The sequence below is a fragment of the Sminthopsis crassicaudata genome, chromosome 5 (assembly GCF_048593235.1).
Source record: "Sminthopsis crassicaudata isolate SCR6 chromosome 5, ASM4859323v1, whole genome shotgun sequence".
NCBI classification, from domain to species: Eukaryota; Metazoa; Chordata; class Mammalia; order Dasyuromorphia; family Dasyuridae; genus Sminthopsis; species Sminthopsis crassicaudata.
The window spans coordinates 190461232-190483380 of NC_133621.1; the positions used below are offsets into that span (position 1 = coordinate 190461232).

Sequence of the window (22149 nt, forward strand, 5' to 3'; positions counted from 1 at the left end):
CCAGTTTCTGGCCACCACAAAGAGAGCTGCCACAAACATTCTTGCACATACAGGTCCCTTTCCCTTCTTTAAGATCTCTTTGGGACACAAACCCAGTAGCAACACTGCTGGATCAAAGGGTATGCACAGTTGATAACTTCTTGAGCATAGATCCAAACTGCTCTCCAGAATGCTAGATGTATTTGCAGTTCCACCAACAATGTATCCATGTCCCTGTTTTCCCATATCCCTTCCAACATTCTGCATTACCTTTCCCTGTCATTCTAGCCAATCTGACAGGTGTGTAGTGATATCTCAGAGTTATCTTAATTTGCATTTCTCTGATTATTAATGATTTGGAGCATCTTTTCATATGACTAGAAGTAGTTTCAATTTCTTTATCCGAGAATTGTCTGTTCATATCCTTTGACCATTTATCAATTGGAGATTGGCTTGATTTTGCCCCTTTTTATTAAAGCTTTTTATTTACAAAACATATGCATGGGTAATTTTTCAACACTGACCCTTGCAAAACCTTCTGTTCCAAATTTTTCCCTCCTTCCCCCAACCCCCTCCCCTAGATGACAAGTACAATACATGGTAATCATGTTAAAATATATATTAAATCCAACATAGGTACACATATTTATACAGTTGTCTTGCTGCACAAGAAAAATTGGATCTAGAAAAAAAACCTGAGAAGGAAAACAAAATGTAAGCAAGAACCAACAGAAAGTGTGAAAATGCTATGTTGTGGTCCACACTCAGTTCCCATAGTCCTCTCTCTGGGTGTAGATGGCTCTCTTTGTCATTGAACAAGTGGAATTGGTTTGAATCATCTCATTTTTGAAGAGAGCCATGTCCATAAGAATTGATCATCATATAATCTTGTTCTTACCAAGTATAATGATCTCCTGATTCTGCTCATTTCACTCAGCATCAGTTCATGTAAGTCTCTCCAGGTTGCTCTGAAATCATCCTGCTGGTTGTTTTTTTATAGAACAATAATATTCCATAATGTTCATATACCATAATTTATTCAGCCATTCTCCAATTGACGGGCATCCACTCAGTTTAGAGTTTCTAGCCTCTACAAAGAGGGCTGCCACAAGCATTTTTGCACATGTGGGTCCCTTTCCCTCTTTTAAGATCTCTTTGGGATATAAGCCCAGTAGAAACAATGTTGGGTCAAAGGGTATGCACAGAAATAACTTGTCCTTTAAAAAATCCTTTATCTTTTGCTTTTCCTTTGATTTCCAAATATATCCCTTCACCCTTCATTATCCAGAGGGCCATGTATTGTAACAAAGAATAAAGCTAAAGGGAAAAAAATCAACTCAAAATGACTAACTCATCTAATAATAATGTAATATTCCACAGCCAGTCACCCCCCTTTTTTGAGACTGAGTGATTATTATAATTATTTTTTGATTTTTGTTGTTCTTTCCACTTCCATTGAAATTATTACATATATGCATATATATATATATACATAGTTTTTTTTTCATCAGTTCATAAAATTCTCTTTGATTCTCTGTATTCTTCATTCAATTTGTTTTGTGGCACAATAAGAGTGCCATGCATGTGTCACAATCATGCCCTATCAATGCACTTGGACTTTGTTATCAGTTCTACACCAAAAAGATAACAAAAAGTTATCTTTGCTCTCCTTACGATATATACCTAGTAAAGAAATCTCAATCAGTGTTAACAGGTATAATTCTTAGCATAATTCCAAATTGCTTTCCAAGATGATCTAGTTCATTATTATTGATAACTATTGCACATTATTATGTGCATTAGTATGCACATCATTCCTTAAGATATTGACTATTCCCATCTTTTGCCATTTTCCCAATTTTTAGGTGTGATAAACAAATCTCAGAGTTGTTTTGATCCGTGTTAAAAGTAACTTGAAGTAATATTTCAAAAGGTTGTTAGTAGTTTGCAATTCTTTTGAAAACTTCATATTGTTTAACATTCATCCATTCGAAAATGAATCTTGGTGCAGTTATTCTTTTTTTTTCTTTTTTATCTTTCTTTATGCTGAGGCAGTTGGAGTTAAGTGACTTGCCCAGGGTTACACAGCCAGGGAGTATTAAGTGACTGAGGTCACATTTGAATTCATGTCCTCCTGACTTCAGGGCTGGTGCAGTATCCACTTAACTACCTAGCTGCCCCCCTTTTTTTTCAATAGTATTTTATTTTTCCAAGTACATGTAAAGGGTACAAACCTATTCTTAATGAATTCTAGTTTGTGATTAATATGTCAGAATGTATTAGTTGAGAGGTGAAAATTAATTATAGACACTATCCCATCTGTAGTTTTTAAATGATTTTATTTATTTCAATTAACAGATTTCTCTTTCCTCTTTCTCCACTACTAAAAAAGAAAAAAAAAACCTCAAAACAAATATTCATAAACAAGTAAAACTAAGTCTCAAATTGGTAACATCCTTTTTGAGGTGGGTAGCATGTTTTATCATCAACATTCTGGAATCATAGTTGGTAACTGACAAATCAGTGTTCTTAAGTCATTCAAAGTTGTTTTTAAAGTGTTATTATTATATAAATTGTTTTCCTAATTTTTCTCATTTCATTCTCTATCAACTCATATAAGTCCCTATGTGTTATTTTTAAAAATCGTATATGTGAGATACTGAGCTAATTTGTATTTTCTAAAATTTCTTTGCTTTTCATGAAAATTTATTCACCACAGAATCCTTTGAATTAAAAGTTTTTCCAGTGCACTTAAAATAGCATTTTATGATTCCACAAAATTTTAAGAATATATTAAATATAGTGAAAGATATAGGCATATTGGTCCAGGGGGGAAAAAGAAGAAGAATCCAAGAAGAGAAAGTAAGTAGGAAAACCCAGGGGAGGGAAAAAGTGGAAAGCAAGAAAATAAGACCATTGGGCTAAAAATATAGCAATGAAAAAGACACTTTCAAAGGCTCTGGATCAGCTAGATGGTGCAATGGATAGAGCACCAGCTCTGAAGTAAGGAAGACCTGAGTTCAAATCCGACCTCAGACACTTAACACTTCCTAGCTGTGTGACCCTGGGCTAGTCATTTAACCCCAATTGCCTCAAGGGGAAAAAAAAGAATAAAATAATATAACCATTAGACTATGAATTTGCCTTTCTTTGTATCCCCAATGCTAGCACAGTGCCTAACATATAGTACACACTTAATAAATGTTGACTGAATGATTGACTTACAAAGGTGAGACTCGTGACCTTCCAACTAGTTTTCATTATAGTTTTGAATTTTATGGGATGCAGGTTTTCTATTTGTCAGAACAAATGCCATGGAACTCCTCCATCTCTATACCCTGCCCCATCCTACTCCCCAATTACCTGTAGTTTCCTAAAGTATGGTCCTTGAAATTGAGCATTTCTTTCAAAGTAGGGAGACTCTACCAAAAATGAAATCATAAGATGTAATAACAGACTCTGCTTTCCTATTCCCTCTGTAGGCCTTTTGGGGATGGTGGCACACATGATGTATACACAAGTTTTCCAGGCAACTGTCAACTTGGGACCAGAAGACTGGAGGCCACATACTTGGGATTATGGCTGGGCCTTCTAGTATGTTCACCAAAATGTTGTTACACACACACACACACACACACATATACACACTTCATTGTCCTCCAGTACCAAAGTGCTAGATCACCTTCTAAAAACCTGTTGTAAGATGTTCTTTTAGTTTCCCTTGGTCTTCACCTTATCCCTCTCATCCATTGTCACTGTCAAATTTGGGGAATTAGAACCAAGATGAATTCCCAAAAAAGGACTCTAGCCAAATAAAAAAGGTCTATTAGGTGACATCCAATTCACAATTCCCCCAACAAGTACAGATGTGCTTCCTCTAGATTTTTTTTCCAAATACTTTGCCCAGTTCAATTGTCCTACTCCTAATGGCACGATCCTTTATAACTTCATGGAGTTATGTCAATTATATCACCATTTAAGTGCCTCTCCATTTGGTGTTCAAGTTATCCATGAGAAATGAGAGCTGTGTAACAATACTCATGATTTTGGGTGGTCTATAAAAATAAGTCTCATTTACTTGAAAAAATACTTCTGTTCTCTGGAGAAATTGGATAACATATTATTGGTGAGAAGTACCATAATGCAATGGAAAGGATACTAGATTTGGAGTCCAAAGATCTAGTTCCCAATTTATGGTCTCTGTGACTTTTTGAAAATTCACCTCCCTCTCTAGGCCTCATTATAAAATGAAAGTAGTTGGATTTGATTGCTTCTAATATCCATTTTAACTAAATCTATGATCCTTTGGTATCTGGGGCACAGGAGAGTGGAGTTTAATTCCTAAGATCATTTTTCTATTTGTGAAAAATCATCTACTTCCATTCCTTCCTACAAAATCTTACAATTTACCCCATAAATCACCTCACAATTATGGTGTAACTTTAAAAATAATAAAAAAATAAATAAATAAATGTTACTTATCTAGATTTCCCCCCCAAAAAAATGAGGGAAAGAAAAACTATAATCTTCTCTTCCTTCAAAATGATTTCACTTTTCTCAATGAGGTGTCTGAACAGTTCTACTTTACTCATCTAATTACTAGTTATTCTCTAAAACAGTGGTCATTCCTTCTTTCATGTCAACAAACCCTTTTGCGAAGTTTGCCAAAGCCTCCACATCCCTTCTCAGAGTGATTTTTGTTGTAAACATTAATAATCTAAAAAATGATAATTTCAATTAAGAGTTAGTGAAAATAAAAGTATAATTTTTTACCATCCAAATTCATACACTTCTTGAAATCTATTTACAGATCCCATGAAATCAATGGATACTAGATAAAGAACTCCTTCTCTAAAGTATTGTCATTTAAGTGTCTACAGAGTTCCAAGTAAATTTCGGTTATACTCTAAAAACATGAAACTGTGCCTAAAGAAATTACTATTCTAAAAAGATCATAAACCTAAAGACTAAGAGTACTGGGGATAGTTTTTAAACTTTTCTATATTTGCTAAATATTTATTATATGATGCCTAATTTTCTCCTGATACTTGCTACTTTATATAGTAAAGTCTTGAAATTTCTTTCTTGAGAAATCTTCATCAACTACTATACACTTAATGTTGCTCTTGCCAAATTCACTTGGGTGCCCAAAGAATATTCTTATGATCTACAGTATTAGGGCATTTATTAGCTTTGGCCATAGCCTCATAAGCAAACTAAGCTGAGTTTGCCCTTGGAAAACAGAAGAAAATCTAACCTTATTCCAATAAATTTATTAGAGACATAGGAAAAAACAACCTCCTCAAACTCACAAAATTTTCTGTTCTTGGACTTTTCATAACTGGAGAGATTGCTCAGGATAAGATGGGGATGGGGGAGAGGGGAGTATTCTCAATGAATGAACATTTGCCTTTCATTGGAGAACTTATCTCCCCAAATTCAGACCCAATGATCTTAAGTTGTGTATATTCCAGACAGAAGACAACATAGGACATAGGGTTCCTTAGCACAATGTCAAAAGATAGATACTAAGGACTTAAATGAAGGAACAGAAACTTCTTGACACTTAGAATATAGGAACATATTAGGCTTTTGTGTGTGTGTACTCAAAATAGTTCCCAAAAGACAAGAGAGGTGCATAAATCTGATAGCACTAAACTTTTGCCCATAGAAACCAGTGTCTAACATAATAGACAATTTTACTATACTGACCAACATGGTCAAATTATAAAACAACAGTTAAATATTCATACAGCTAGTCTAATTTTACTACTCCATGAAGCTCTATAAACCCCCAAGATATCCATAATCTGATCCACAAAATACTGACCTAAGACTATACAGTTACTTTTCCCCACTAGACCCTAATTCTCTAAAATATGCCTTCCTATTATTATTAATGCATGAAAAAAGGAAGCCCTCTTATTCCCATAGACTCAACCTTCAATCACGTGGGAGAATAACGTCAGATTCTCATTGTCTAATTCTTCTGTTCCTTCCTCCATAGCATGGCCTGGGTTTCTTTCATCTGTTGCATGATGTCAGCCGTCACAACCCTCAACACCTACACCAAGCTGGTATTGGAATTCAAGTGTAGCCACTACAAATCCTTCAAAGAGAACCTGAGCCACTCCTCATCCCTACACTACCAATGCCTTCTGCTGCAGAAGCAGCAGCAGTGGCAGCGGCAGCAGCAGTCACAGTCTCCAACCAACTCCAGGGACCAACTGAGCAGCTTCTACCAGGACCAAAACCAGTCTGTCCACTCGGTCTCTGTAGGGGTTGACTTTTGCTCAGAGCTACAGGAGGAGAAGCTTTCACAAGAGCCTAGGATGAAACTAAGCGAAGTGCTTGAATCATTAGTTGAGGAAGAACAATGTTAGGACTACAATGAGAGAGGCTCGGGAGAATTAGGGGGAAGCGTAAAAAGAATAAGTCTTACCTCCTATAGTCACCAGGAATACATGTACAACTCCAAACTTCCTTTTTTTTAGCATGACTTTTGGGCACTAAGCATAAGGTTATCTTTCAGGTTATCCAGAGCTTCCCACATATCCTCAGATGCCTCTTCTTCCCATCTCACCATTTTCTACTATGAAGCCAGGGTCTCTTTGCTACTTAATATAGCTTGTTAAGGACTGGGAGAATTAGAAGCTGTCAATGTGATTGTGCTTAGCATCTTAATTTTTAGCACTTCTCTTATGGCTAGCATGAGATGAAAACAGACTACATCGTTAAGTGATTTGATGTCACATATGACCTCTCAGTTTTCTTTGGATTCTCCATGGTGTTTAGCATTGTACCTTCCCTTTTGTTAGGTGCTCAATAAAACAAGATTTTGATTTGAGACCTCCGGGAGGAGTTAAAGGATATGCTTTCATCCTTTTCCTATTTTTAAATCCAATTCTTTTCCTTGTCCTTCCAATGACTTTCTTCTTATTCCTCCACCAAAAAATGCCATGAATCACTTAGTTGCTCTTTATCTTTTACAAAATTAAATATAACCATCATTTACAGCTAAGAAAAATGAACGGTTGTATACACAAATAATCCTGTACATGGTGTTTATTTATACTATCTTGTATTCCAAATACTTTTCTTACAATACATAGTTTGATGTTTCTTTTACATAGAAGATGTAGACAACATTTCACATTTATGGGAATTGATGTAACAATACCACAGAATAACAAAATTAAAGAAGCATACCTCATAAATTGGTTGAGGAAGGGAAGCAAATTCAAGACACAGTACAGAGGGATCAGCTTCATTTGCAGCAAGATGCAGAAAATGTTATTACTATTTCTCATAGTTGTTGTCTGGGCTATTCTAGGTACTCAAATGTGAAGAATAGAGAAAAGAAAGGAATGCTTACAATAAAGACTAATGCTCATTTATCCAGTTAATGGTTCCCTGAGAGAAGAGGGAGGTTTAGATACATTTGAACATGGGTTAACACCCAAACTGTCCAGATATCAACCTTCCATTACAATTCATTATCTAGTAAGTGGTTTAGGGAAGAAACAAGGGAGTCATATCAAGTATAAGCCAAAATTGAATACTTAAGGTGGTAGGCAAGCACATTACCTGGAAGTCACATAAAACTTTCTTTCCAGCTTTTATATTTTTATAATTTAACCGAAAAAGAAGCATGGCTCTCTGTTAAGAATTATCTCAATTGTATATGTACTATGAACAAATGTCCCACATATTTATGCCTAAATACGGGTAGTCAATCTGAAAGCCTGGCTACACTGGAGAAATATGAAATTCTCAGATCTCAGTAGTGTGTGACAGGGAACAGCCAGGTGATAGGGACCGTTACAGAGCATGACATTCAGGTTGGCTCAGATTAAATTTTGGAACCCTCTCCAACAACTGGATCTATGTAAAGCAGAGAAAGATCCTCATTCTAAATAGGGCCTAGTACTACTACATCCTTCAAAGTAGACCCAAACTCCAGATGACCTGGAACATCTTATCCTACTAGGATATTTCTGGATCCAACTGGATACTTTTTCTTCCTTTCTCTGTGCCAAATTGGGATTCAGACACAAGCTATTCTGCAACTGACTTTCATCACAGGTATGGGTCAAGTACTTGGATATGCAGTACACTCGGATTGGCTGCATTCAAGCAGTACATGGTACATATCGACAGTGACTGACTTTTTTCTATTATGTCATATAACTTTCATTGGGAAAATGGAACACATGCTCTTTCAAATTTAACAACGTTATCAGTGAAATACCTAAAGTTATCAGAAGATAAACATAAGGGAGAACTTCATGTCAGTAAACACACATCATAAAATAACTCAAGGGAGGAAATGGTCCTTCTACCTGCTCCTTGACTAGGATTCCCTATGATATGTCACATCCATTGTGGGTATGGGTCAAAGTATCCACTGAAAGGCTTAGCCCAATAAATAACCCCTATTAGAAGATAACTTATTAGCATCTACTCCTATTAAGAAGAGAGAAAGGGAACTAAAAACTAGAGACACCAATGAACTTGCTATTTACAAAGTTACAATATTTACACAAGAACATCACAAAATATATACAAGCTGTTCCATGGCTCTAAACAGAACTACATATCAAGGCTCAAGGTTTTGAGAGAGGGCTTCAGGAATAGCTTTTCCTCCCATAAGGATTTTATACACCAAAGCAAAAATATTCTTCATATATAGAAAAAGCAGGAAGAAATTGTAGGAAGAAAGCAGGCTCAATGAGGGAAGTATACCAGTCATTAGGAAAAGTCAGTGTAATGTAAGGAAAAGAATATGAAACTCGATTCTTCCCAACTTTTAGCGCTTTTATGACCAGTAAGAAGTTTCCACTTATTCATGACATCATAACAGAAACAGTGGATCATCTCTGACACAATGAAAACCAATGTCATAAGGGGCTTTATCGGAGATAATTCATTTGAACTTATTTCTCTTATTCTGCTTGTGACAGTAATGTAGGTCTTCCCACAGCCTCTGGGTATCTGGATGGGAAGTTTAAAAAGAATGGATAGAATGGATAAGGAATATTCTCATATTGTTTTAAATTGGTGCCAATGATTGACAAATGAGATAGTTCAAGATTGACATGGGTGAGGAGGAAGTGAAAGGTCAAAAAATGGTGATCCTAAGATAAGTGGTAGGAAATTTGAAGGAGCAGAGATGACCAAATGTCCCAGATATGTTTCACATGTGCAAGGAAATGGGTCTGAAATACATCTAATAAACACTTCAAAACCCATAAAGTAACACAAAGCAAAAAAAGTTTCCTGGATGTAACTACTTCTCTGACATTTCTCAGCATTTGCTTACAGGTTAGATATTCATTCTCATTCATTCTCTCCCTCCTTCCACCTCTTCTCTCTCTCTCTGTGTGTCTCTCTCTGAATGTGTCTGTGTCTCTCTTTCCCAGTTTCTGTCTCTCCCCCTCCCATGTCTGTGTCTCTATCTGTCTCTCTGTCTCTCCCTTTCTTTTCCTCTTTTTCCTTCTCCCTCTCCCTATTCTTTTCTCTTTCCCTCCCTCCCCCATAAGGTTTACATTTTTAAACGACCCACAGAAAGCTTCTGGATGGTCCTGATATGAAAGTCAAGAAGGAAAGCTAAACATACCATTATCATTCAAGTGGAACCATTATAAAAGTGTAACAGCCTACTCTCCAAAATGCTTGCTCTGTGTTAGACAAAAGTGGCAAGACAATATGGAGAAAGAAGCTTCCTTTTGCTTTCTCCATATACCTGATTTTATAGATTTGACTGAGAAGATTCTAAGCTAAAGAAAGGGTCCTCAATTAGTCCATTTTGAAATCGGAGGTAACTTCAGATTAAACCTAGAGAAAAACAAAATGTTTTATTTGAATTTTGCTTTGAGATGAAAATGGATTTATTAAAGTAATAATAATAGCCCACATTTCTATATAGCTTTAAGATTTGCAAAGAATTGTACATTCATTATGTCATTTTTTCCTCAACAACACTGTTATAAGGTAGATAGTATTATTATTCCCATTTTACAGTTAAACTGAGGCTCAGAGAGATAAATGATTTGTTCAAAATCACACAACTGGTGTGTGAGGCTTTCTGAGTCTAAGCCCAAAACTCTATCTTTCTACTAGATCTCTAAATACAAAACCTCTCTTTTCTCAGGTACCCAACATTCACAATTTTCTTCCTTTTCCATATTCTTAAGTCTATGGTTGTACTTCTATTGAGCACAGAGACTTTCTTTTATCCCCAGTAGTCTGCTACTGAGTTTTTCCAGGGGCTGCAGAATCTTCTAGGAAACAGGGTTGACCACAAAGAACTTCACTCTAAGCATCTAAGTATTCAAAGATAATAATATCAAGAATTTCCATAGCACAGTAAAGTTTGCAAAGTGATGGACATTATCGGTAAATCTCATTTCATCCTCACAACAATTCTATAAGGAAAGTATTATAATGCATCACTGAGTAGATAAAAAAATAGAGTTCCAGAAAGCTAAAGTGATATACTATAGTCAAACAGTTGGTAAGCATCAGAGGAAGGATATAAACCTGATGTTTTCCTGACTCCAAGTCAAGCATTCTTGCCAAAATCTCAATAAAAGTCTCTTCTAACATTCTTTTCCTTTTTTATAAAAGAGCTGTCCTAAAGTAAAATGTATACTTCAGGAAGTAATAAATACCTCATCACTAGATATCCTCTGATGGGGATTGGATGATCACTTGTTGGGGATTATGTAGAAGGAAGGTTTCTATTCAGATATAGGTTGGGCTAGATAACTATCAAGGTGCTTTCCAAAGTCCTCTATTCTATTATTTTATGGTTCTGATGATCTAACTACACTTAATTCCAATACTTTCCAAACTTTCCTTTTTATTTTATTTTTTTTCACAAGGGATCCACTTACCTTCTGAGAAGTAACAAACTTTAGCCTAGAAAGGAATCTTCTTAGTTCTCCCCGGCCAATTTTGGGGGTGGTCTCCTTTAGCAGAACAACCTGGCTTTCCATCAGGGCCCATCTTAAGTTCACCTTGCTGACAACTAGAGATCTCGGATGGTTTTCAGACCCAGGCCCTGTTTTCCTGATAACATAGAAGGCATCTTTCCAGACATCATTAATTCCAACTGTGAAAAGCAAAGAAAATAACAAGTAACGTAAGGAGAAGGGTGTCTTATGTAGCAACTGGAAGTGTGAAAAGCAGAATGCAAGTTTTCCAGAAGCCTTATAAGGTATGGGAGTTGGTGAGGTAACTATGATTTAGTAGGAAAAGATCACTGGATAGAGAGTAAGATCTTGTTTAAATCCTGCATTGATCACTTATTAATTGTATCATTGTGGAAAAGTTTCTACTTCTCTGAGACTTAATTTCCTCATAAGTAAAATGGAAATAATAAAACTTTCACTACCAACCTTATAGGATTGTTTTGAGATTGTTTTGACAATCAAATGAGACAATGTGCATTAAGTTTGTTGTAAATCTTAAGGTGATATGAAAACATATGCTATTATTGTTTTATTATTATTTGTGCCAAAAATCAGAAGAAGAAATCATCAGAGAAATTAACTAACCACCATATTAGAAAGGTTGAGAATTGTAATATTGGGTTGGCATGCTTTAAACAAGCATCGTAATACAATCATGACTTTTAATTATTATTATTATTATTTACTATTTTTGAGTGCTTTTAATGTACTTTGATGGTGATGTTAAAAATTAGTTCATTCATACTATATAAAAAAATTTTACCAACATAGGGCACTTAAAAATATTGAGAGACAACGTAAAGCAACCAATAAGCATTTCCTCTATGAACAGTATATTGCCTCTTGTTTAATGGAATGAAATATTTGCCAATGTCAGAAGATCTGAAGAGTAACAACAAAGGCTAAAACATTCCAAGAGAGTCACAATCACTAGCACTGGCTTCAACCTCAGAGGAAACAATTGGAAAATGGAAATGGAAAATCTGGCTTCCAGAGGGCAGGAAGGTGTAGAGAAAGATAAGGAAGGAAACTTAGCCAGTCTGGTTACAACTCAGGTATGAAGATTACTGAGGGCTAATACCATGAAAGAAAACAGGCTGCGGAAGAAAAGGGAATGTAATCGCAATTCAACAAGTGACAATATCTAGCTTTCCATGACTTTAGTGAATTAAATTCCCATTCATCCTGAGATGGTGAAGACTAGAATAATTACCCAACATCCTATTAAAATAGCTTTTCCCTCTATAAATTCCTTTCTCTTTTAAAAATTCTCTAAACATCACTTATCTCATGATGCTTACCCTGAAGAATTCTCAACTTATTTGAACTGACTTCTATGAATATGAATATTTTAAATGAGAATTAAAGAATTTAGCTAATGCTAAAGAAGTCAACATTGTAAGTATTTTTTATATTTCTCTATGTTACTGCTCACAACAAGAATCAAATGTGTCATTCAATGTTGTTAATTGGAAAAAAAAACTCAAAGGGATATATCCTAAAAATGATGGCTTGAATAGTTTTGTTTTTTTTTATGTAACAAGACAATACTCTCTCTGTGTATGCTGATTCTCCCATCAGAAAACTCACTTGCTGAAGCATTTACAGTGCCTGTGTCATTAACCAGATCCAGGAGGAGTGTGGGGAAGGTTGGATGTAGAAGATAAAGATGGTGGAGTCCAGGTAGTTCAGGTCCTGAGTTGAGATCCTAAGAGGAAAAGAAAAAAAAAAAAAAAAAAAGCTAACTGCCTCGTTTAATGCTGATCTACTGCAGAAAGCAGAGGAGAAATCTGGCTAAGATATAATTTATTTCATAGTTAAAGTCTAAAGCTTGATTCCTTCCTATGAGAGGGATCTTAGAGTATGAGACAAACTCCTACATGTCCAGAAGCAAAAGGCTCTACTTCCTCATTATACAAAAATCTTCTGACTGACCACTTTCTTTCCACTACTGTTTTTTATACCTGAAAAGTGTTTTCTCATGAAAAAAGCTAAACATTTTCTTAAGTCAATAGTAATTTATTAAAGAGTAGCAAGATGCCTTTGGACAGAGGAAAAGGAATAAAATGCCCTCTTTTACAGGTTTACTCACTGAATCAGATGGTGATGCTGATAAGCCTTCAGCCCAAAAGAGAAAAACAGATTTTTGGTCTGATGTCATCACTGAAGTAGCTGCTGATTCTTTCATGTGACATGGGAGACTGTTATTCCAAATGATTACACCTGAGTTACCATCAACTACCATCACCTGAAAAGCAGAAAACATGGACTAAGTACATTATGTACTTAGAAAAATATAAGGAATTAGGAAAAGGAATATTGATATTGAAAAATATACAATACAGTAACAGGTATCGATATTTAGCTAGAATGAACTAAAAGGAATATTAGTAAAGCAAGAGATTTTTGAAGCCTGTCTCTGTGACCCTGGTAAGTACCAGGAAGAGAAATGTCTTTCTGTAATCCACAGAAAATGCAAAAGAAACTCCTATTTATTAGTAGTCCTGCCAATCCTAAACTGTGCAGTTTAAGGGTGCCAAAATTGGGGCAGTCATCCAATAAATATGAAGTGCTGCCTATGTTCTAGGTACTGTGCTAAGAGCTGGGAATAAAAAGAGACAAATGACAATCCTTACCCTTAGGAAGCTTACAGCCTAATAGGGGAGACAATATGCAAACAAATATATATGAAGCAAGCTATATGCTGGATAAATAATTAATAATTAAGAGAGAAATAACTGCAAATTAAGAAGTGCTGGCAAAGGTCTCTTGTAGAAGGTAGGATTCCATTAGGAACTTTAAGGAAACCAGGGAATCAGTGATCAGAGCAGAGGAGGGAGAGCATCCAGCTACAGGAGATAGAGAGAATCAGAGCTGAGAAATAGAGTGCCTTGTTTGGGGAACAGGCAGGAGGCCAGTGTGACTGGTTTGAAGAGTACATGTTGAGGAGTAATGTGAAAGAAAACTGAAAAAGGTGGGGGGCAGGGATGGAAGGGCTAGATTATGAAATGTACTGAATGCCAAACAGAGCATTTTGGATTTGCTTCTGGAGGCAATAGGAAGACACTGGAGTTCACGAATAAGAAAGCAACATGATCAGACCTATACTTTAGAAAATCACTTTTGTGGCTAAATGGGAAAGGATTGGAGAGGGGAGAGACTAGAAGCAGGCTACTATGACAGAACATAGCCATCTCTAGTTGTCCCCTCAGGAGGACCCCAGTTCAAACCTGGTCTCAGACACTTAACACTTTCTAGCTGTGTGACCCTGGGCAAGTCACTTAACCCCAGCCTCAAAAAAAAAAAAAAAAGTTTCATTGATACTTTTTCTTCTTTTTTTCCTTTTTTTGGGGCACCTCTATCATCACCACAGCATTCTTCTATAACTCTATCCTTACCCCAGAAATAAATTATAATTAATAAGTATATTTAAGAAAAAAGAAATCCACACAAAGGGCATGTCTGATAATATGCCTCATTCTTTACTTCTGTTAATGACAGGAGCACCATTACCTTTCCGTTCTCCCAGATTCCCATCCTTATCTCCCTGCTCTTCCTCATCTCACATGTCCTATCAGTTGCCAAATCTTGTCACTTATACTTTCACAGGATCTCTTCTCTTTCCATTCTCATAGCCTCTGCCCTAATTCTAGACCTCACCACTGCTTGTCCAGACACTAGTAACAGCTTCTGTTCCCTACTTCATTTCCCTCACTCTAATTCATCTTTCCCATAACTACTGCAGTGATTTTTCCTAAAACAGTTCTGTTCATATCTTGCCTCTCCTTAACAAATTCCAAAAGCAACTATGCCCAAAGGGCTATCACACTATGCCTACTCTTTGATCCAGCAGTATTTTTACTGCAACCGTATCACAAAGAGATCATAAAAAAGGGAAAGGATCCACAAGTGCAAAAATTTTTGTGGCAGCACTTTTTTGCAAATTGAGTGGAAACTGAGTTGAAGAATGGCTGAATAAGATATGGTATGTGAATGTTACAGAACATTATTGTTCTATAAGAAACAATTAGCAGGATGATTTCAGAGAGGTCTGGAGAGATTGCATGATGCTAAGTGAAACGAGCAGAACCAGGATTTCATTGTACATGGCAACAATAAGATTATACAATGATTAATTCTAATGGACATGACTCTTCAACAATGAGGGGAATCGGGCCAATTCTAATAGTCTTGTGGTGGAGAGAGCCATCTGCATCCAGGGGGAGGACTGTGGGAACTGAGTATGGATCACAACATGGTATTTTCACCTTTTTTTTATTGTTGTTTACTTTTTTCTTTCTTTTTTTTTCCTATTTGTTCTGATTTTTCTTGCACAGCATAATGAATGTGGAGGTGTATGTAGATGGGTAACACATGGTTAGCATATATGGGGTTGCTTGCTGTAGTGGGGAGAGGATGGGAGAGAGGAAAGAGAGGAATTTCATAACTTACTATTATAACATTATAACATATTTCCATTATAACATGTTTCTCTTCATGCATTCTTCAATCAGGTCAAACCTGCCTTCTCTCTATATACATGGTACTCAACCTCTGGACTTCTGCCCTTGTGGCCCATCCTGTCTAAAATGTACCCCATCCTAATCTCAACCTCTTAGAATCCTCAGTTTCATTCAAGGCAAAACTCAAGTTGCCCCCTCTACTTGAAGCCTTTCCTAATCCCCACAGCTCTAGTGAGCTCCCTTCTCTAAGTTATATTTTATTTATTTTGTATTTCTTCATATAGATAAAGGGCATCTCCTAAAGCTACAATGGAAACTCCTTTTTAGGGCAAGGACTGTTTCATTTTTGTCCCCAAGACACTGCATATAGCATGTCCAATATAATAAATTGTCATGTACTAACTATCTGATTGCCTGTTATCTGTTTGGAATGCACTCTCCATCTGTCCCCTCATCTCCCTCTCAAAATTCTTCTCCTTCTTTGAAGTTCAACTCAGATGCTTTTTCATTCCTCAATTTTTCTTGTACTACATCATATAGTACACAATTTTTGGCTTGGAATACACGATTTTTGACATACCTGCAATATTTCCCCAGAAGACTACAAGCTCCTTGAGGAAAAAGGGCTGTTTCATTTTTATTTGAATCTCCAGCACCTAATATAGTGTTTTAGTGCCTTATCAGGTGTTTAATAAATATCTGTTGAAATGAACTGCCAAATTGAGCTTCAAAGTTCAGTTCAAATGTTACATCTCATTGAAACTTTCCCAGTTAATTGTTCTCAAATGATTTTGTGTATTTGTTTTACAGTTAAATTATATACTTCTGGAGGATAGAGAACATGATTTATTCTTTTCCCATGTAAACTAAGATATGAACAATATATTAATAAGCATTTATAAAGTATTCTGACTGACAAATTGATTTCTTGAATTTTACCTTTTTCATCCCATCTCCATACTGTGCCTCCAATAGGAAATCCAAGATCTGGTCATTTGTAAAATATCCAGGAATAGGTTGGCTAAGAGTGTAAACAAAAGAAACCATCAGGGAAACAAGAACTTCCATCCCTTTTTTTATACACAGGTCTCAGGCATCAAACTTCTCCATCCAAAACTGAATTATGTAAAAGGAAACTGCAATTTTAAGAAATAAAAGACACTAAAGTAGGTATATTACAAACCTGTGTAGACCGTGGAGATTCAGCACCCAATGACGTTCAAGGTCTTGACCCCGAAGTAGAACAAGGCCCTGAGTGGTTGTGATAAGAAGGTTGCTACAATTGCTGTCTGGTGCTTTTACTATCTGAAGGAATTCAACTCCGTCACTAAGGAACATAAAACATAAGCAGTTTATGTTCTGTGGCCCCTCTGGTAGGCTTTTTTGTGTACATATATCTTTTTATTTTTTCACTTTCACTCCACGAGGGGGATGATGCCAATCTATGCCCAGTCTGATTTTCTTGCTCTTTAGGACACTCCTAACTGTCCTATCAAGAGTAGCACACAAAAGAATATTGCTTGGATACACATCTCAACTAAATCTTCTGGAGAATGTAGGGAAAATAATTAAGCCAAAATTATAAAAAGATAGAAGAATGCATTAATCCTGCAATAAAATTTGCCAATGATTTACAGGATGAACTTGGCTAAATTATTTAGTAAATCATATTTACTACCTATGTACCTCCCAGAAATACAAAGGAAAATAGCAACAAAATGTTGGGAAAGCCCTTTAAAATCCCAGAGAATAAAGCACAAATTACAGTGAAAGTCTACTAATATGAGTTGTTCTCCTGATAAGATAATAAACAAGAAAGGAAAACAGGATTCCTTTTATATTATAATTTATGCTAAATAGAAAAAAAATTAGGAAAGTATATGAATAGACTATGTAGCAAGCACTTTACTACAGCTTTGTTACAAGTCAAAAAAAGCTTCAAAAATTATTGGGTCTCACATACCCGATAAATAAATGCTAGTTATAAATGTATTGTCACTTCTCCCTGCAAAAGTGAAGTATATATGCCAGAAAGATAATCATCACATGATTTCCTACATAAATACAGCACTACTTACAAACTAATACAAAGTAAAAGGTTTAAGTGGAGGCATATTATAATTAATACAGTTTCTTCTGTAATCCTTTTGCCCTAGACAATACTGCAGGTTCCTGTAGCATATGGGCATTTGCTGATTTACCTGGGGCTTTACCGTAACCAAAGTTAAAATGATGACAGCCCTACCTATAAACATCAATAAGCTCAGATAGATTGACGGATCTTCTTTTCTCCCACTCTGGTTCCTCAATCTGCAACGAAGGCGGTGAGCTATCCCGGTTTTCAGCCTGGATAAAAATATCCCTCAGGGCGATGGCCTGAACGTTGCCTAGCATTACAAGAAGAAACCAACACTGAACTAACAAGCTAATCATAGGGTCCAAGTTGAACAAAAAGTTCCAACACAGTCTGACCAGATGAGTTTGATTCAGAAAAAAAAATGGGAAAGTGACTAAAGCAACTCAAAGATGATGGCTTGCCTCTTAGGAAGCATGATAGAGAAAAACAGGGTCAACACAAACAGGACAGGAGAATCCTAGACACCTGCCATCAGGAGATACCATAGGGGATAGTACCAAATTCTCCCTGGCTTTCAAGTCCCACAAGATAGGTTCAATCACACTTTTAGACACCCTTCTTACCAAAGCCAAACAGGATATAGATTGCTCCATGTGTGGTAATGTGAACCTGAGGACCAATCAGATTGCCTTCTCTCACGATGTTGTACTTCACAGGTCGGCCCATAGGAATCCCTGTCTTGCCTGAAATTAGCAGGAAACAGAGATCTCCCTGCAGAGGTGAGAAGAAAAAGTTGGCTGTAGCATAAGAAAAAGTTAATGGTGGACCTGCCACTTCCTATTAAATATCATACTGGGATGGATGTCAAAGATCACCTAGTCTATCCCCCTCAGATAAAATCTTCTCAGTCATGGCCTCATTAACTAAAAGACTAAGAATCCAGAATCAGAAAACATGCAGCCAAAATTACATTGCTTATCACCCTCTAGTATGAAAGTGAGAAGAATCCCTCACTTTAATGGAGCTAAAATATACAAAGATACGAGGTTAGTTAGTAAGCAACAGGTTAGAGCGTGGATACAAATCAGGAGAAGGCCAGGAGGTCTTCCTCACCAATACATGATGACATTGGGAAATCTGGCCTGACAATCAGCCAACCCCACTATAGTAGTCTGCCTTGTTTTGATAGGATTATTATCAATGGGATGTCATATCTTGATTTCAACATGGCATCTACCAAAATCCCTATAACATATCCCTTATAGACAAGAACAAAATATTTAGCCCAGATCATAGGACAGTTAGGTAGATTAAAAGCTGCTCAAACAATTTTATCCAAAGAATGTTAATTAATGAATAGATGGCAACCTGGCTAGCAGAAGGGGAGCCTCTCTTAATAGTGTGATGTAAGCCAGGCAGTCAATCTAGTGTTGTGTAAGCTAACTTCAGGAAACTAGCTATTCTAAGAATTGAAAAAAGAGTACATTCCAGGCATAAGGAACAGTCTATTCAAGTCATATCCAGTCAAATTAGCAAGCATTTATCAAGGCCCAACTATGTGCTAGGCACTGTGATAAGTGCTAGGGATACAAAGAAAAATAAAAGCATACCTGCTCTTGATGAACTCTGTGTTTAATGGGGGAACACAACATGCCAACAATTATGTATAGACAAGTCATATAAGTAATAGATTTGACAGAATCAGCAGAAGGAAGTCTCCAGAATTAAGGGGAGTTGTCCTGACTTTTTCAACAATTTATTAACTATATAGCACAGTACTTGGCATATAGAAAGTGCTCAATAAATGCTTTTTCTTTTATTCAAACACTTCTTTACGAAGACACAGGAAACTTGCTTATTAAAGCCATACATAACACAAAAGTCTTTATTCAAAAATATCTCAAAAGGCTAAAAGGAAAAGACAAAACAAACAAAATGAAAATTACCACACAAATTTAGTCTAGAATCTAAGGTTACAAAAACCAATGGACAGATAAAGGATAGAGGAGACATAATGACAGTTCATATGTTTAAAAAGGAATTTTAATTAACTGTGAACTCAATGTGAGTGGTATCTGACTGCATCAATAGAAGTACTCTATAATACTCACTATCAAGACAGTCCCTAAGAGTCCCATTTAACTCTGCATGAGTCAGAATACATTTAGGCACTACATTTTATGAGGGATATTGACAAACTGAAGAATGTCTAGAGAGAACAATCAACATTGTGAAGGGACTGGAAACTACTTAAAGTAAGGAGACTTAGTGAAAAATTATTCAATTCAGTTAAATTGAAAGCTAAGACCAGGAGGGATATTATCATTGTCTTCAAATATCTAAAAGGTTGTCATATTGAAGAAGGATTAGATTTATCACAGAGGGCAGAATTTCAATGGAAAAGTAAAAGAAATAGAGGGTCATGGTTTTGCTAAATATACTTGAATTTCATGGTTCTCCTTCAAACCTCTGTGAATCTTCCCTATCTATCTTTTATTAGTACCTTATCCTTCTCCCAAATCTTTAACATGGGAATGTCCCCATATCACATGGTTAAGACTCTGGTTTTATTCTCTTCTTGATTTCATTCACTTAGTATTTATTGAGTGTCAGGGATACAAAGGCAAAAGCAAAATGTTGTCTGCCCACAAGAAATTTTCAAACTTTTGTACCTCAAGGGATGTCCAAGGTATGTATAAACACAAAGCAATTTCAGGAATGGTGCACTAATGACTGAGGGCATCAGGAAAAGTCTCAATAGAAGGTAGCACCCACACCTTGAAGGAAGTGAAAGGCTCCAAGAGGCACAGACAAGTGGGGAAAGATATGAAGAGACGGTGCAAAAAGCACCAAAGTAACAGAAGGAATGGTATATTCGGGACTGGAATGGAAAATGCTTGAGGAAGAATAATGGGAAATAAGAGAAACCAGAAACAGGTTCTTTCTCTACCTGATTTAATCTACTTCTATGGTCTCATTGATCACCTCTATACAGATGACCCCCAAAATCTATATTCCCTGCCAATCTCTCCCCTCAAGCTGCTGTATTTTCAGATGTTTGTTGAATATCTCCACCTGAATCACACTATAGGTGCTGAGAGGACCTATAAAGGCCATCAAGTCCAATACCTTCATTTTACAAATCAGTAAAATAAGATCTAGGAGGTAAGTGACTTTTTCTAGGTCACACAGAGAGTAAATGTCATTCCTGGAATGACCTTAGATAAGGAATTTAACTTTGGATCTTAATTTGGATGAATTGTGAGGTCCCTTCCAGCTCTTGACCTATGAGCCTATAAACCAAGATAATATACTGCATTTTGTATTTCAACACACTGCCTCCTACTGGCACTTTTAATTCCATGAGTCTAAGTTATTGAACTCCCCATGTCTAAACATAATACCTCCCAATACCTCCTGCCATATGTTGTTTTCTTGGCTCTATATTCTAACTCCCATACATTTCTCCCCACTAATTTCTCAGTCCCTACTGTGGCACTATCATTCTACGACTCACTCAAATTCATAACTTTGAAGATATCTTGACCATTTCTCACCTCTAAGAAACACCAATTCTATCTTGGCAATACCTATTGAATCTTTCTCTATCTTCTCATTTCCACAGCAACTACTCTAGTGTACATCCTCATCTCTTTTCCCCTTACAATCATAAGAGCATACTAATATGTATTCTAGACTTTAAGTCTATTTTCTTCCCAATCTATTTTTTTGTAATGCTAACCTAGTAGTCTTACAATAACACTGTTCTAATCATGTTCTCCACTTAAAATCTTTCAGTGTATCCCTTGTTGTTGCTGTCATCAGTCATTTCAGTCATCTCTGACTCTTCATGACTGCATTTAGGGTTTTCTTGGCAAAGACACTAGAGTAGTTTGCCATTTGCTTCTCCAGATTCTTTGATAAATGAGGAAATGGAGGGAAACAGGATTAAGTGACTTGGCCAAAGTGACTTGTTCAACTAGCAAGGAATTGGTCTTAATTATTCTATTAAGAAAAAAGTCACAGTGAGCTCTTACATAGAAATACAAGTCATACACATATCCTGAATTGAACACTTCCACAGCCATTGTATTGCTACTGCAGGAGTCAAAAGAAGTCAAGAAAAGGTTGAAATCCATTTTTCTACTCTCTTTGATTTCACCACTATCATCTCTATTATTCCCAATGAGATTTACTCCCTTTGCATCATCTCTGAATGGATTCCATATAGAACTATAATTAGGTGAAGCAAACAAATCAATGTCCTAGATACAGCACAGAAATTTCAAAAAAGGCACAGAGTTTCTGTTGGAACCAAAGCCTCTATAAAGTCTTATACTGATAAAGGCCTGAATCCTATTCTGTCTATCATCTTGATGATACCTAACCCAGAAAGAAGCCTGATAGAGTATGAAGAAACCAGTCCTGGGTACAAATACTTTGTTTCCTTTTCTATGTAACCACAACTTTATATAAAAAAAAAAAATCTTCCTCTTCACAAAGATAAAAACTATCCTTTAGGTTGTTTTTTTTTTTCTTAGTTCCTAGAATGAAATTATTGATAATGGTCAGGAAATTTGCATCCAATTTAACAGATTCTTAGACAAAATGAATATTGTGACTGATTATGATATTATTAATCTAGGTCTTGGTT

General features: G+C 36.2%; 2 protein-coding genes across 4 annotated transcripts in view; one reads left to right on the top strand and one right to left on the bottom strand.

Annotated features, from left to right (window-relative positions):
* Positions 1 to 7026, top strand: part of GSG1 (germ cell associated 1) — an 81589-nt gene extending 74563 nt beyond the window's left edge. For both annotated transcript variants that reach the window (XM_074269129.1, XM_074269128.1), the window contains exons 7-8: positions 3462 to 3573; positions 5987 to 7026. In XM_074269129.1, the coding sequence (XP_074125230.1) occupies positions 3462 to 3573; positions 5987 to 6362 (488 nt within the window). In that variant the 3' untranslated portion in view covers positions 6363 to 7026. The remainder of the gene's footprint in view (positions 1 to 3461; positions 3574 to 5986) is intronic.
* Positions 7027 to 7029: 3 nt separating this feature from the next.
* FAM234B (family with sequence similarity 234 member B) overlaps positions 7030 to 22149 on the bottom strand; it is a 29903-nt gene continuing 14783 nt past the window's right edge. For both annotated transcript variants that reach the window (XM_074269125.1, XM_074269127.1), the window contains exons 6-13: positions 18119 to 18266; positions 17664 to 17805; positions 16602 to 16745; positions 16358 to 16439; positions 13048 to 13203; positions 12546 to 12663; positions 10878 to 11095; positions 7030 to 9816 (exon numbers count right to left, since the gene is read on the bottom strand). In XM_074269125.1, coding sequence (XP_074125226.1) covers positions 9811 to 9816; positions 10878 to 11095; positions 12546 to 12663; positions 13048 to 13203; positions 16358 to 16439; positions 16602 to 16745; positions 17664 to 17805; positions 18119 to 18266 — 1014 coding nt within the window. In that variant the 3' untranslated portion in view covers positions 7030 to 9810. The remainder of the gene's footprint in view (positions 9817 to 10877; positions 11096 to 12545; positions 12664 to 13047; positions 13204 to 16357; positions 16440 to 16601; positions 16746 to 17663; positions 17806 to 18118; positions 18267 to 22149) is intronic.